The sequence below is a fragment of the Chelmon rostratus genome, chromosome 2 (genome assembly GCF_017976325.1).
Source record: "Chelmon rostratus isolate fCheRos1 chromosome 2, fCheRos1.pri, whole genome shotgun sequence".
In the NCBI taxonomy this organism is placed as follows: Eukaryota; Metazoa; Chordata; class Actinopteri; order Chaetodontiformes; family Chaetodontidae; genus Chelmon; species Chelmon rostratus.
Window position 1 is genome coordinate 12768986 of NC_055659.1, and position 14771 is coordinate 12783756.

General features: G+C 43.0%; 2 protein-coding genes across 3 annotated transcripts in view; one reads left to right on the plus strand and one right to left on the minus strand.

The window, feature by feature from the left end:
* Positions 1–9305, plus strand: part of atg7 (ATG7 autophagy related 7 homolog (S. cerevisiae)) — a 72060-nt gene extending 62755 nt beyond the window's left edge. Inside the window, exon 19 of the mRNA XM_041951694.1 lies at positions 7983–9305. Within this exon, the coding sequence (XP_041807628.1) occupies positions 7983–8015 (33 nt within the window). The 3' untranslated portion in view covers positions 8016–9305. The remainder of the gene's footprint in view (positions 1–7982) is intronic.
* A 180-nt stretch (positions 9306–9485) lies between these two features.
* vgll4b (vestigial-like family member 4b) overlaps positions 9486–14771 on the minus strand; it is a 42361-nt gene continuing 37075 nt past the window's right edge. For both annotated transcript variants that reach the window (XM_041957856.1, XM_041957847.1), the window contains one exon: positions 9486–14627. In XM_041957856.1, the coding sequence (XP_041813790.1) occupies positions 14371–14627 (257 nt within the window). In that variant the 3' untranslated portion in view covers positions 9486–14370. The remainder of the gene's footprint in view (positions 14628–14771) is intronic.

Consider the following 14771-nt stretch of genomic DNA (forward strand, 5'->3'; position numbering starts at 1 on the left):
TATTGTCGTATCTTGATCTGGTTCTGTTGTATGCAGTGTAAACACCAACAGTCCCATGGTTTTCAGTCTCAAGCTGCATTTCCATTGCCCCTAGAAATGCGCAAATCCTAAATATCGCAATAAAAAAAACGGTAATGGAAACACCTAAATTTCGAAAATCCTCTCAAATATCGCAAAAACATTTTTACGCTCTCATGAGGTGGTTTTTCAGAAGTGTCGATATTTAGGTGTATCGCAAAAGTGTAATGGAAACACTTTTTTCGAATTTACACGTCTCCAAGGTCAGCGGACTCCCCGTTTCGGGACGGCCGCATGCAGTCAGATATAACGTCTTGTCAATTTTGTAGTGTTTGTATGTTTTCTGGATCTCAATAAGTAGCAGACAAAAACACTCCAGCTGTTCCAGCTGTCATGCTGGCTGATCTGTTAAAGACAATCCGACAGCTGTGATCTCGTCCTGTGCGCACTTTGCAAAATCTAATCATTCCGTTTTCATTAATCGTGAGATGAACTTGTGATGAGTGTGTGCACTTCAGCTATGTGGGAGACACGCGTGCACGCCATTAACTTTAATATTTACACATAATTGCTGACAGAAAATATGTTCAAAGGACACTCCAGTAATTCACAGTCCTGTATTCTGCTGCTGCTCCGCCGGCGCGAGCTGACGCTGTCAGAGCGAGCTGACGCTGTCAGAGCGAGCCTCGCGTAATAACAGAGTGGTAAATAATAGGCCATTAAAATCAGTGATCACTCTAAGTCAACAGATAATTTCTTTATTTCACCTTCAGCATGTGCTTTTTAATTACAGGGGTTTGTGTTAAGTTTTACCGACGCACAGCACGCACACACATCTCGCGGGATGTCCGAGAACTTGCGAGAATTTGGGCTGGTTCGCAAAACACTATTCAATGGAAACACCTGCAAATCGCATTCGAACTTTGCCGAAATTTCAGAAATATCGCTTTTATTTTGCGAACAACTGTAATGGAAACGCAGCTTCAGTTAGGTCCAATCAAATCAGCTAATAGGGCCGCTTGCTCCATGGCTAACTGAGCTAACTAGCTAACGGCAGCTAGTACCTACAGCCAGTGATAGTGACTGCAAAGAGGACAGTGAGCAGCAGTTAGCAGTTACTCTGGTGATGTGATGACCTTTGACAGCGGTCACTTCTTAAACATTATACCTTTGAGTTCTTCTTATGGAAGTGTTTTTTTCGTTATTTTTTACCTTTGCTGAGCCAAAGGACAAAAACAACCCTGATACACACACAGCAGCAGTTAGAGTGACACTCCCTCCCTGTAGTCTCTATATTAATTCATAGAAACTGAATGGATGAATGAATATCCAGCAACACAGTTAACATACAGCATAAAAGCCAATCTGAATTAAATCAGGTCATTCTGGGCTGGTGCACTGTTGGATTTTATAAAACACTGTGGATGAAATGATATGAAAATGTATGAGGAGATTCGCTGTAAAATGAGTGTCCTTTGGGCTACAAAACCATATTTGAATGATAAAAAGGCATCACTTTAACAAACAGCCAGCAACGTTGTGTTTCCTCGTCTGAAAAGGGCTCCGGTTGCACCATCCTCACACCGTCCGTAATGACAGATATCAGTCACAGTCCACATAGTCTCTTAAGCTTTGTAAAAGCTCACATAAACTACCCAAGATCTCAGGGATGAAAGAGAGATTTCGTAAGACTGGATTTCTTACTTTTCTTCCTCAACCAGCGGCGCTCAGTCACTGTTGCATTCAGCAGCCATAAACCACGTCACTCTGTGTGGTCCGCTAATTGCATATCAGATGGAGCCAGTCTCCATGATGAAAGCTTGACTTTGCGCTTTGTGCTTTGGTGTCAGTTCTAATATGTAAAGCAGATGTGTGTTTAATATCAAAGCACATGAGCGGTTGTGTAGCGCTGCCTGGTGAAATGGCTTTAGAGGTTGGATTCCCACTGGGGCCACCCGCACTTAGGACGTATTCCTGTAAGCAGGCTCAGTGTTTTGAATCCGCTCACGTTAAGAGAAAGCAATCCTGAGCCATCTGCCTGAAAGTGGTAATATTTAAGAAAGTTGCTTCTTGATAAACTGTGAATATATTGCTGTTGAGGTGTTTCCAGAAGCGGTGCTCGTGGTAAATATCGCTAAAATCCCTCATGCTGATGCTTGTGTTGTATTTGTGTGGGAACAATAATCAGCGGCAGCAGAGAGTTGGCTGCAACTGCGCCGGCCTCGGCTCTCAGCTAAAACCTCCTCTATCTGATCAGATCCCAGCCTTGTTTCAACAACTAGCCTGGATTATAGTTGTCATATCAGCCGGAGCCCAACTGATTACAAACACAAACACATTCACACAATGATTACATGCAGCTTACTGTCGGACTTTATGAAACATCCAGAAATCCTTTTTTAACCCGCAGTCACTCAAGGTCCCGAAGCGATAAGGCTGCTTCAAAGTGAAAGATGTCGTCGATTGTGTTGCTGCCAATCCCTTTGAGGTGCTGTCATGGTGGGTGTGTAGTGTGTGTGTGTAGTGTGGGGGTCAACCAGTTAGGACAGATAGAATTCAAGCAAGAGCTGCAACTAACCAGTAGTTTCATTGTGGCTTAATTTGGTGATAAGTTTTCTAAATGTCTGAAATAGTGAAAAATACCAATCATAATATCCCAGATCCAATTCAAATTGACATTTCTCTAAACTCTGCCCCCTTCCTCACTGCTGCTGTGTCTTTTCAAGCTTTACGTTATAGCACGTGTGCAGTCGACAGTGATAACATTGGCAAATTTACCTAGATTTAACAAACTAAAAGAAAAAAAAAGTCATTCATTTCATACAGAGGTAGAAAAAAGCAGGCCTCTTTCTCCTAGCTGTCGATTTTGCTGGCTCCGAATCAGTATCAGAATCAAATTACTTTATTGAGGCCAGAGGGGAAAGTGGGTCAGTTGCAGTTGCTCCCATTGCAGAACAGTAATGAAATAGAAAAGGGAAATAACAAGTATCTTAGAATATGTAAAAATGTGTACACTATAAATCAGCCACCAATAATAAACAATATGAAATATGTTAATGTAATTATGTAAACTTTTTGTATTATGCTACAATAAATAGGAACCATGTATATAGAAATATATCTGTTGTGCAACATTCTCCATTAATTAACAAAAATAATAGAATACTAGAGTACTACTACTGCTAATGCTAATTCTATAATAATAACAACAATAAAACTGATACATATGAACATATATAGTAATAGGAATATATAGTTCTAGTAATAATAATATAATAACACTAGTAGACTAGTAGTAGTGAAAATGCAGCTTTAAAATGATTTTTCAGCAGCACCTCCGTAGCCGAATGGTGACAGCGGTCACATTTTAAAAATGTCAAAAAAAAATTTTAAGCTGAATATAATCAGCATATAGATAAAGGCTACAAGAAAAGGGGCTCTCAGAGTGATGGAACACAATCTCGGCTAACGTTAATAGCTGCTGGAGTGTAAACTTCCCCAAATCCAATAAAAAAACAGGACAGAGCCGCTAACGCCCCCCATATCACAAAAAATAAAATGCTCCTCGGCTGAGTAGCTACTGTTTTAGCCTATTTAGCTGCACATGCTAATGTCAACACAGTGTTGTGGTGTTTTTGGAAAAAGAGACAACACACTCTGAACACTTCATATATGGAGTATTACATGTGGAGAAATCCAAAGCTTGACAGGCCTTCGGTGGCTGGTTGCTAAGCCATGATTGGACGATCGCTGTTCGGGGGAGGGGTTTAGTGAATATTAGTGTTAGTGTTAGAGACGTCAGTTTTGGTTAATGTAGCTTTTGATAGCCTGACAGCCATTAATCAGTAACTAACCGGTTAATGTTGAGCTGAGGAGCACACTGGACTGACAGGCAACTGCCCGGAATGACCCGCCCCACTCTGCCTCTGATTGGCTGACCCTGATCTTCTTACCCTAACCCTAACCAATCATCACTCTGCACACTTTAACCTAACCAACCCCACCAACAAAGGCTACTGGCCAATCACCCTCGATCCCAATCTGATCGGGCTCAATCATTCGCCACACCAACTGGTAAAGAGAATTTTCTTCCTTTTTTTCTCAACAAATTGCCAAATCGAATTTATCGAAATTGTTGTGTTCATTGTTAACTTGAGGTTACAGATTCCAATGAGCTCCCTGATTGGACCGAACTGAGAAGTGATTATATTTTGATCCCGGCTTTGCAGAAATCTGCTTATGCATTGCAGCAGCCGAGGTGACCGTTGAGAAACATCCCAAATACTCAGCCCTGCTTGAAAGAGTGTAGTAAAGTTGTTGGCTTCAGTTTGCCGGAGCTATTCAAGTTACATAAGGTCTCTCCCCCCCTCAGATTGCCTCTTTTCTCCACCCCCCACCCCCATCCCCCCTTTCATTTCACACAAAAGATTTCTCAAAACACACACACACACACACACACACAGAGACACACACAATCACACACGCCATCAGTGCGGCATGGCAGGCGTCCAGAGAGGGGCTCCAGTGTCGCTGCGTTTCAAAGAGCTCTTTGCTTGCTGTCCTTTTGATGCTCGCTTTCCAGCAGCAGTGGAGCAGAAATGCTGAACGTCCAGCTTTGATATGAATTTGTCCCTCATTCTCCACACTGTCCTGCAGCTCTCCGGCTACACACCGCAAAAGGCCGCCTGACGTTACGCTAATGAAATCAGTGGGAATGTGACACAAAACAGCGCCCAGGTTTAGCCTGCACACAGCAGATGGCGGCTCAGGTCAACAGGCTGCAGAGCAGGTTAGGCAACTTTTTAAAAGGTTCCCTCTCAGGCTGAAAAACAGGCCACATGACTGCCTCTGCAGGGATCAATAAAATCTTATTTTGGATATAAAGCATGCATCCCTTAAAACAAAACATCAGCATTTTGAGAAATCTTATTTGCTTTTCCTATTAGAGAACATTAATAGCACCCTCTTGTCTTAAGTATGGTAGAGGCAGGACATGATTAGCCTAGCTTAGCATAAAGGCTGGAAGCAGTGGTAAACAGCTACCCAGCCTCTGTCCAGAGTACAGAAATATTTTAAAAAAGGCATAAATGACCCTGTGTTTTTTGGGGCAAATCCTGCACAGTGACTGTGCACAGCAGCTTTGGTACCATCATGCCTGCACAGATGCCTAACATGCTAAAGCGTGTGCTTACCAGCTGGATCTTCAAACCGATGCTGCACAGAAGTTTCGGGTGGATGAATGAACTATTGTTCCAGAAATAGTCACAGCACGCAACTCCACCTAAAACCACATGGCGTCTTTTTTAAATAACGGTTTGTATACCGATTAAACAAAGGAGACACACAGCTTTAGCAGCGTTAGAAGGTTTATTTTTGAGGGCTAATCACCTCCCGGCCCTGTAGTTAACATGCAAATCCTTTCACTGTTATTCCTGAAACCAAATGTTGAACCTTAAAGTTCAGCTGAAAAGGAAATTTTCATTATCTCAAAATGTGTGTCTCCAAACATGTATATTTTAAAAACACAAACACATATCACACTACAGTCGAGGATTAAAGCCACGTGCAGTTCAGCTGCTGGTTCAGAGTCCCGTCTGGGCTCAGCTGAGATGCATCAGCGACGAGTTTAGCCTTTGTAGCCTTTTCTGTCGAAGATGTTTCGTCCTGATGCGTCATCCCAGCATTGACGTAATACGCTGATTGTCTCACACGAACCTGCCAAATCTGGACCCGGAGTATAAACGATTGAGAGCTCTTGATGTGTGCTGTGGAGGGCCTGTACTGTTCTCTGAGCAGAGGTGGCAGAGTCATTACTGGCCCCGCAGTACTGAGCGTAGTGAGTGCCGGTCTCCTCCATGTTCTGTTCCCGTCGCACTGAACAGCGCTTCCTGTAATGATGTGTGTAAATATAGTCTCTTTTCTCTGCAGCCTCGCCTCTCTTCACACACACGACACAGAAGCGTTAAGTGGTAGAAAAACACGTCGGCATTTAGGAAGAGCGACACAGGCTAATGTTTCATTTTACAGGGCTGTTATTTGCTGATGATTTCCCAGGAAGTTTCCCGGAAAAAAGATGGGATTTGGTGCTAGTTTCAGAGATTTTCCCTGAAAGAACGAGTCCATGGAAACCTGGAAATATTCACTCGTTATTTGTTGATTATCAGAAGCGCTCTTTTTCCACATGTGTTGGAATTCACATTTTTGCATGTTCAGCTGACGCACACTGACCAGGAAATGAATCTTATTGAAATGACGAGGGAAGAATTTGGGAAAACACACACCCAAAAAGTAAAATATTACCAAAATTAATTGAACTTCTTTTCGTTTTGGACTGTCGGCCTCTGGAAAACTGTGATGCGCTTTTTCACTCTTTTCTGACATTTAATCATCCAAATGATTACTCAGTTAAGCCTGTAAATAATCTGCATGTTAACCGATGATGAACGTAATGGTCAGTTGCAGCTGTACATTTTTTCTAAGGATGTCAGATTTTCTCCATTAAGACTTGTAAAGTTTAACACTTTTTCACACTTTCTTTTAGATATAGCTTTTCTTAAGGCTCCTAATAGTACATTGGGTCTGCGTGTGTGTGTGCTAATATACTTCTATGTTGCAGGCAGTACTGCCTGCTGGTATGTGCTGCACAAAAAGAAAAATATCGTAGCTGAAAGTTCATTATGTTTCTTTTAGTTGTCACTGGGTTTCATTTGTTGCTCTGGAATTCATTTGGAGCGACACATTCAAAGGAATGCAGCGAGTATGTGTCAAAACTGTGTGTGTGTGTGTGTGCGTGTACACACTCAGAGCCATGTGTGTGTAACATTCCAGACAGTGTTAGAGGTATGTGAATTACGTCTTACAGAGAGAGAATGTGAAGAATCTGCTGCCATGAGAAGGCCGCTGTTGTTTACTGACACAGTAGTGAAAAGGAGGTTCCTGTGTGTGTGTGTGTGTGTGTGCGTGTGTGTGTGTGTGTGTGTGTGTGTGTGAGAGAGGGGGGGGGGGGTCACATGCTGCTGTCACTTCCTGGCAAGAAACCTTTTCGCTGTGATTGTGAGTAATTGTTTTCAAAGCTACTTGCGCATGTGGCCAAGAAAAGGCGAGCTGCCGGCTCCCCGTACGTTCTCTAAAGTGCATTTTGTTGTGACTTACGGGTCACTTGTTTAGACGGAAATACGCCTGTTTATCCTGTTTATCCGTCTCCTCCTGTTCTTAAAATTGCATCCGACATTCATGGCCGTTAGTAGAAGCGTATTGAATGAGTGTCGCCTCCACGGTTCAAACACTTGGAGCTAAATCGGTGGCGAACCACAATCATAGCCCTTATTGCTCTGGGTTGGATTGTATTACAGCGTTCTGGGGTTTGCACTGTGAAATTCTGGTTACTCTGTGTGTGTTTACTACTTTTAAACAGCTAAATGGAGCTTTAATTCATATGTCGATGAAACCTTGTGACTAGTTACTGTACATGCTGTACATAGACACGAGTGCTCTACATATCAGACAAAGGCATTAAGCATGATTTTATGTTCATTCTTTTAAATAGTAGTTTAACTAAATGTCTTAAACACACCCTGTGGATTCTAGAGTTGGTCTCCACTTTGTTTGCATTGCGCACGAAGACGCACTCGCTCCTTCCTGGCGCCAGTTTCGCTCCATTCCACTGATTGGCTGTTGGCGGCGGTAACGTGCAAAGAAGCGCTGCGGTGTAGCTTGAAGGGAATGAGCAACACTGAGCGTAAACACAACTTTTGTTTGTTTGCAATAGAAATCCACAGGGCACCTTTAATGTCCGCTGCTCAACCACATCTCACTGAGCGAACTCCACCGAAGGCTGTGACATGCAGCTAAAAACACTAGGAATCAGACATGGAGCTAAGTTTTCTGGACATCATAGTGACTTCCTGGTGAAATGTTTATTCCAGTCTTTAATATCTTCTTCTTTTGTGTCTCCTTCTCATCAGATTTGGGACATGAGCGACGATGAGAGCATCTGAAGGACTGGAGGAACAAACCCTGAGACGGACACTCCAGTCCATGTTTCTGTCTGTTTCAGTTGAAGGAATCTCACATTTACAAAGGACAAGGTGACAAAGGCTTTGAGGACAAGAGTAGACACGGTGCTCAAATGTACGCAAACAAAACCAAGCACATTACAAAAACGTCAGCAGAAAACGTCTCAGAAAGGCTTAAAAATTCACGTTCTTCTGAATTTGGATTCAAGATCAACCAAAGAGTTGAACCTTTAGAATAGAGGAGCACAATGGTACGAAAAAAATAAGAATTAATGTCAAAACGTTCATCCAAGTCTGTTTTTCACTGTTATATTAGAAACAGGATCAAAACAACTTAGTTTTCCCACATCGTGTGTTATAATTGAGCGAGAATGTACCTGTTCCTGTCACTCTGTGGTGTGCGATCAGTCACAGCTGCTCAGTATTTGGAGCCAGTTCAATTCCCTGAACAACAACACAGCAAAACACTGTATTTGTATCGATGAATGTTCTTATTTTTGTCCGAAACGCTTTAAAAAGCCTCGCTGAATGGTCGCAGGTTCAGCCGCTCCATCGACACGTTTAATGGGTTTGTTGAAGAGTCCTTTGGCAAGACGTTGACATGCTACATCTGCTCGCTCATTCAGGTTGGACGGGAGCCTCAGATAAATTGAGAAAATACAAAAACACGTGTGACAACTCAGCAAATCCATCCGTCAGCCCGTCTGTTTACTGGAGACTGTGAGACATGCAGTGCAGTTAATGCGAAAACCAGCTTTGTTGCTTTGAAAGTAGGAAACCTGCACACAGATGTTACTGTACAGCGACTGGCCTCTGACGTGGAAACGATTTACCGTCACCGTAGGACAACCTGAAAGCTACAACTGCAGGGTAGAATCTGAGGAGCAGCTGAAGGTCTCTGTGGTTTGTTCGTGTTGATGCATGTCTGTGTTTGTCTGTGCAGTTTATGTTGCTTTTCTTACTCTGCCGGGTCCCATTTGTCTGAACTGCTAACACGTATGATATTTGAACTGTCATGAAATGTTAATTTCAACAGCCACTTGCATATTTATGGAAGAGCGGGGTGAAAAAAAAAACGGGATTCAGTTCAGAATTTGAGATCGACATTAAAAAGTTATGTTGGAACTGCAAGAAAAATTCCAAAATAAACTCCAGAATTCAGACTTTTCCCGCAGATTGTATCATTAAACTCAAGATTCGGACTTTGCTCTCTTAATTCCACCTTTTCTCTTCTGTATTTCACCAAAAACTGGAATAAAATGTCTGTTATTTCTGCGCTGTAAGTGTGAGCTTTATATTGCTGTGAAAACAGCAGTTTATTCAGGTGTGCCTCCACTCCGCTACGCTACATCCTTCCACCCATTTCCCCCTTTTCTAGCATCTCTGTCTTAACCATTACACAACCACAAGCACACCAAAACAGTTACAAACAGAGGCCCACACAGTCAGACAGTGGTTTAAAAGCATTTTATTGTTCATCAAGGCTACTTTACGTACAAAAAAGGTGGCCTGCCAAAACCTTTTTAGTAGGAGGAGACACAGAGCCACAAATTGACTGTTGTTTTCTTGATACAAATGTTTTTTTCTTTACAGTTCAGAGTATTACTACCACTAAGTACATGCTACTTCCACTTCAAAAAGGACCTGGAAAATGTGGTACAGTCAGAGTAAAGACCAACTCCTCTTTGATTTATCTGCACAATTTTCATGTTGTTTACTTGATTACAGATGCAAAATGTCCTCCACAGATGGGAACAGCAACATCAAATACAAGGGTGACATCCTCAAAGCTCATTCGCTGCTCAGATCATCTCAGCCTCACTGACTGAAGCAGATGAGTTGGAGCGATAAAACATTCTTTCAGGTTTTCATCAATTGAGCCTTTCTGGTTCAGTAAAGTTGATCTGATTTGACAAGTATTCTCAAATGGACTGATGGTTTTACTTGTCGCTCAGATCCCATCTGCAGACCAAAAACAGTCATCAAAACAAGCTATTTCTATTACTTATATGCACTGATGGTGATTTTACGTGCCTGCTAGCCCATAACTAATGAGGATTTTTATTTTATGTTTAATAATTCATTGATTTGGAAATAGTCGGCAAAAACCTCCAACAGGACGATATCTTTTTTTCACTCTTTTGTTCGGGTGTGTCAGAAGTCGAAATGATCGAACACACGTTACATGACTGCAGGACATCAGGGACCAATGGAAGTAGCGATTGTCACGTCACACAGTGGCTTGTTGTGGTTTCATACGTTTACTGTGTTCCTGCACTTGAACCTTTACTCTAACAAGACAAACTCTAGAAACGAAAAAGATCAACTTTTTTCACAAAAAAAAAAAAGAAAATGCAATGATTACAATATAAGGACAGGGAAAACCAACAATTAAATAGCTACATATCATTAACAAATTAATTGTTCCTCAAAAAATACCTACGATTTTTTTCTCTGTACATTCGTTACGCACAGCGTAATGATGGTCTTATAGTTACCTATTATAAAAAAAGTATTTTTTTAATTAAGTGATTTTCCTACGGTGTGTAGGGAGTGTGTGCCGAAGCAGAAAGAGAGCCTCCTACCTACAGGGTGGTAGTGAAATGATAATGAGAAAGAATAATAATAGAAAAACAAAATCCTCTGGACACTGAGCCCTTTTCCCTCGTGTTTTCTAGCACGTTCCACATCCAATCTTAATCGGGGTCGACTACATCTGAGAGGAGGGGGAGGCATCGCTGCGAGACCTTCAAAAGACTTTCAGTGGCGGCTGAATGTCTCCTGGCACGCAGGTCGTGCTCACAGGAGCTCAGCTCCTGAAGCTCTGCCACCTCCCAAAACCTGCCTGCAGCAAACCACCACCCCAACCACTCTGAACCCGTCACAGAAAGCACATTTAAATCAGGAAGTACTGCTTTGTTAAGCAAATTAAATCGCTGGCTGGTGGCGCTCTGATTATTGAAAATTCAAGCACTTTTGCCATCAGTTGTGGTTCACATCTGTTCAGATAGCTGAGGATGGAATGTGTGGACATTCAACAACACTGAGAAAGCGTTGCATTTCGAGAACTCTGTAAAGGATGTACTCATCATGCTGGATTTGGAAAAAAAAAGACCTAAAGCAAACACATGTCAGAGACATGAAATGATGCTGCAAGTTTGCTACTTCGTCCACTGTTCTGACCCCAGTTCTCTGAATTCTTTGCTCTGAATGTCCTCAGAAATGCTTGTTTGTTCCTTTATCACACTGTGTGCATTCATGGCCGATTTGCTCGATGCAAAAAAAGAAAAAAAAAGAAAAAAGAAGGCAATAGTGGACACCACCTTGTAATTCCGGTAAAGACGCATGAAAACTCTGGGACAGTTGGCTGGTTATTAGCGATACTGAGGCCTGTACAAAGTTCCCTACAGGAGGAATGTATGCCACCTTGGCGCAGGCTCTTTTACAGAGTGAATTTTCTCAGACTGCAGCAGTCTAGCTTACCTGCAGCAACAATACAATGTTGTTCGGAAAAGAAAGCATTGAAATACAACAAAAAAGTCTGGACACCAAAGTCTGGACACAAAAGGTCAACTGATGACGGTTGAAATAGCTGTGACATCACACCATAGAGTCCGATAACCGGCAATTATCAGCCAGGTGTTTCGCTGCGTTTGCCACCACTTCTCTGCGAGGTTTCCCATCGCAGGCTCCTAGCATCAACAACGCCTTGTTTCCCAAGAGCATCACGGCATGCTAGCCTGTGCTGATCAATGAACTTTTCAAACTGCTGCAAGAACATGGGTAGCGGCGAGTAGATAGGTGGTGATTTTAAGATGACACACTCATTTTATCTCAGACTGAGGTGCCCTTTAGGAAAACAAGGCCCCGCTGGCTAACGTGTGCCAATTTGGTGTCTCAGCTCAGTCACGCTGAAGCTTGTAGCATCCTGTACCACCGATGGATCAACATCTTAAGAAAACCTTTACGTGCTGCGCATCCCAAAGCCGAACGACACCAGAACCGTCGCCGTGGGAACGAGCTCATGGATGACCGTGCCGAGACGGATTTGAGAAACGCAGCTCTCATCGTTAAACAGAGCCTGTCCGGAGGCTGTCCCGCTATAGATGTTTGTTACCATACTGATATTAATGGAACACAAAAATACAAAATTGTAATAACAACAATAACAATAATAATATGGAGTACAACTGACCCAGCAGTGAGTGTATAGTGTCTATGTCTGTTACTGACAATGAAAGAAGTAACAACTAACGTCCAAATGAAAAGGCTAATAGTAGTTAGGATTGAAATGCTTAAAAACATTAATAGATACCAGCTATTAAAAACAACAACAACAAAAAAACATGCATCTGTAAAAGCATTAGTTTACCCTTCAAACCTTGTAGAAATCTATCAAACCACAGTGTGTAGGAGAGGGAGGGATAGCAGGGTGTAAGCCAAATCTAATTACAACACCTGTGTTCAAAGAGTTACTAAAACAAAGGCGTGTTTGAAGAGATCAGAATAATCTTCTCTCCCCCGGTCTAGAAACCAGACTTTTTTTTTGTTATTGTTGTTGTTTTTCGACCACAAAGTGACACGCAGCGTCATCTCTCCCCTCATCATGTCAGCGGCGAAGCCTGTGAAGCACATCAAAGCACATTGTTCTGCAGAGCACAGCCGTCAACACGCTGCAGGTTGTCGGTCCTGATCTCCTCTCGCGGCGGCTGCGACGTCCATCGACGCCGCAGTCGGCTGACTCAATAACCTGACTGTGCTTGTACAATGAAATTAAACAGCTTGGCACCATGTAAGCTTGTAGTTTTGCTTTCGTTGGGTCGACAATGTGTTTATCAATACTGATACCAATCAACACCACTTAATTAAACTGGGTGTAGAGCAGGCATGTGGGGCTGGGCGGAATGATGCATTTACTATCCCACTGTATTTTGAATGCTGAAGATACACATCATGTTATATGAATTTTCCTCGCTTAAATTCAACTGAATTCACATTTACATGATGAAAAAGGCAGGCGAGGAGATGAATTCTGGAACCTATATTCTGTCTTGCTTCTTCCCAAATATTTGCACTTACACAAAAAAACGTTGCATCTTCCCTGCACTTTTCATGGTAGTGTGGCCAGTTCCTCCCACAGTTTACCTGTTTATTTATATCCTCACCTAAAAAGGTGCTTCATCGATAGTTTGGACGTGGCTTGGTTTGAGATGGTCAGGCCTGTTAGCGGCTGCAAGAGGTGGCAAAACAAGCAACCTACTCTTACCATGCATGTATGCGTTTGCACTAATCAACATGCATACATGAACACATGGTCTCCAAATCCATATTGCTTAGCATATCTCCAACACCGCCCAGCCCCACTGGTTTGTATTTCCCATTTTTCAGAAATGGTTTCAACAAATAATGCACAATAATATGGTTTATACTTTTCTGTCTGGAGCAGGATGAAATAATCCCCAGGTAGATTTAAAAAAAAAAAACCTTAATGGGAGATCAAACAGAGGTTCCAACAAAAGATGGATTACGCCTAAATCAGTCATCATCAGTCCCAGTGTGCAGTGCCAGATTACAGTATTGACATGCTACTCTTTACCCTCTACGGCAGTAGTGCAAATCAGACCGAGTCGATCACCAAGTACACACATACAGTAACAAAACCACCTGAACACATACACAGGACAGCGAGGGTGAGAGAGTGAGAACACGCAGGAGAGGAGACGACAGGATGGCTTTCTGTTGCTTTGTTTCCAGGTGGCTGTTGATAAGCATCAGTGTCGGAGGTTTCTTTGGTAGCACAGTCAGGTGGTTCGCGATTATTTTCTCACTTATCTTTTCTTTCCAATGTCGGGCATCTCATAACGCAAAAGCAGTACACAAAACTACTGTTAAACAAAAACAAACAAAACAAAGAAGAAAATTAATAATTAAACACCGCCTTTCCTCTCGCTCTTTATGTACATATAACTACAGACGCTCGCTCAGCTCCAAGCTTGACATGCAGGGATGATGAATGATTGGAAGGAGCAGCTTGATGCTCCAGTCAAGTCCCAAAGTCGAACCCTCGCCGCTCGTGACTGATTATCGTCTGGCATTACCGCAGCAGAGCACAGAAGGATAGAAAGACCATGTTGTTATTGCTTGGTTGATCCTCTATGAGTGCATAGGAAGAGGGAGCGGGCTTCAGGGCTGTGGATGTGTTTAGCAGACCAGCAGGCAGGCATTCCCTCAGGGATGCTGGTGACGGACCAAAGTGACGGGGGCATGGGTGTTGGAGCTGGGGTGGTTGGCAGGGCTGGGAGAGCAGGGGGCAATTCCCTCATAAACGCCTCCTCCTTCAGGAGACCACAGAAGGGGAGTGGTTGTGATTGACCATGTGACTGTCGGGGGAGGAGTTTGGGCTGCTGCCGGACGACGAGGGGCTGCCCTTGTTTTTAATCTGCAGCCAGGTCTCGCCCAGCGCCTTGGCGAAGTGGTCGTCCACCGAGCCGGTGATGGACACCGAGTTGGTGGCGGTGGGCTCGGGCTCCTTGTAGTTCTTCCCGAGACTGCGGCGGAAATGCTCCTCGATCACCGGGTCGCAGGCTGTGTTGGCTAAATCAGGGAGGACGGGAGACAGCAAGAGAAAGAGACTTTTTAGATCCCACGATGAAAAGGAAAACATCTCTAAAACTCACTTGTATAAAGTTCAATGGGCAATTCATTGTCTCGCATCAGTTTAAACGTTGGTCATGTGCA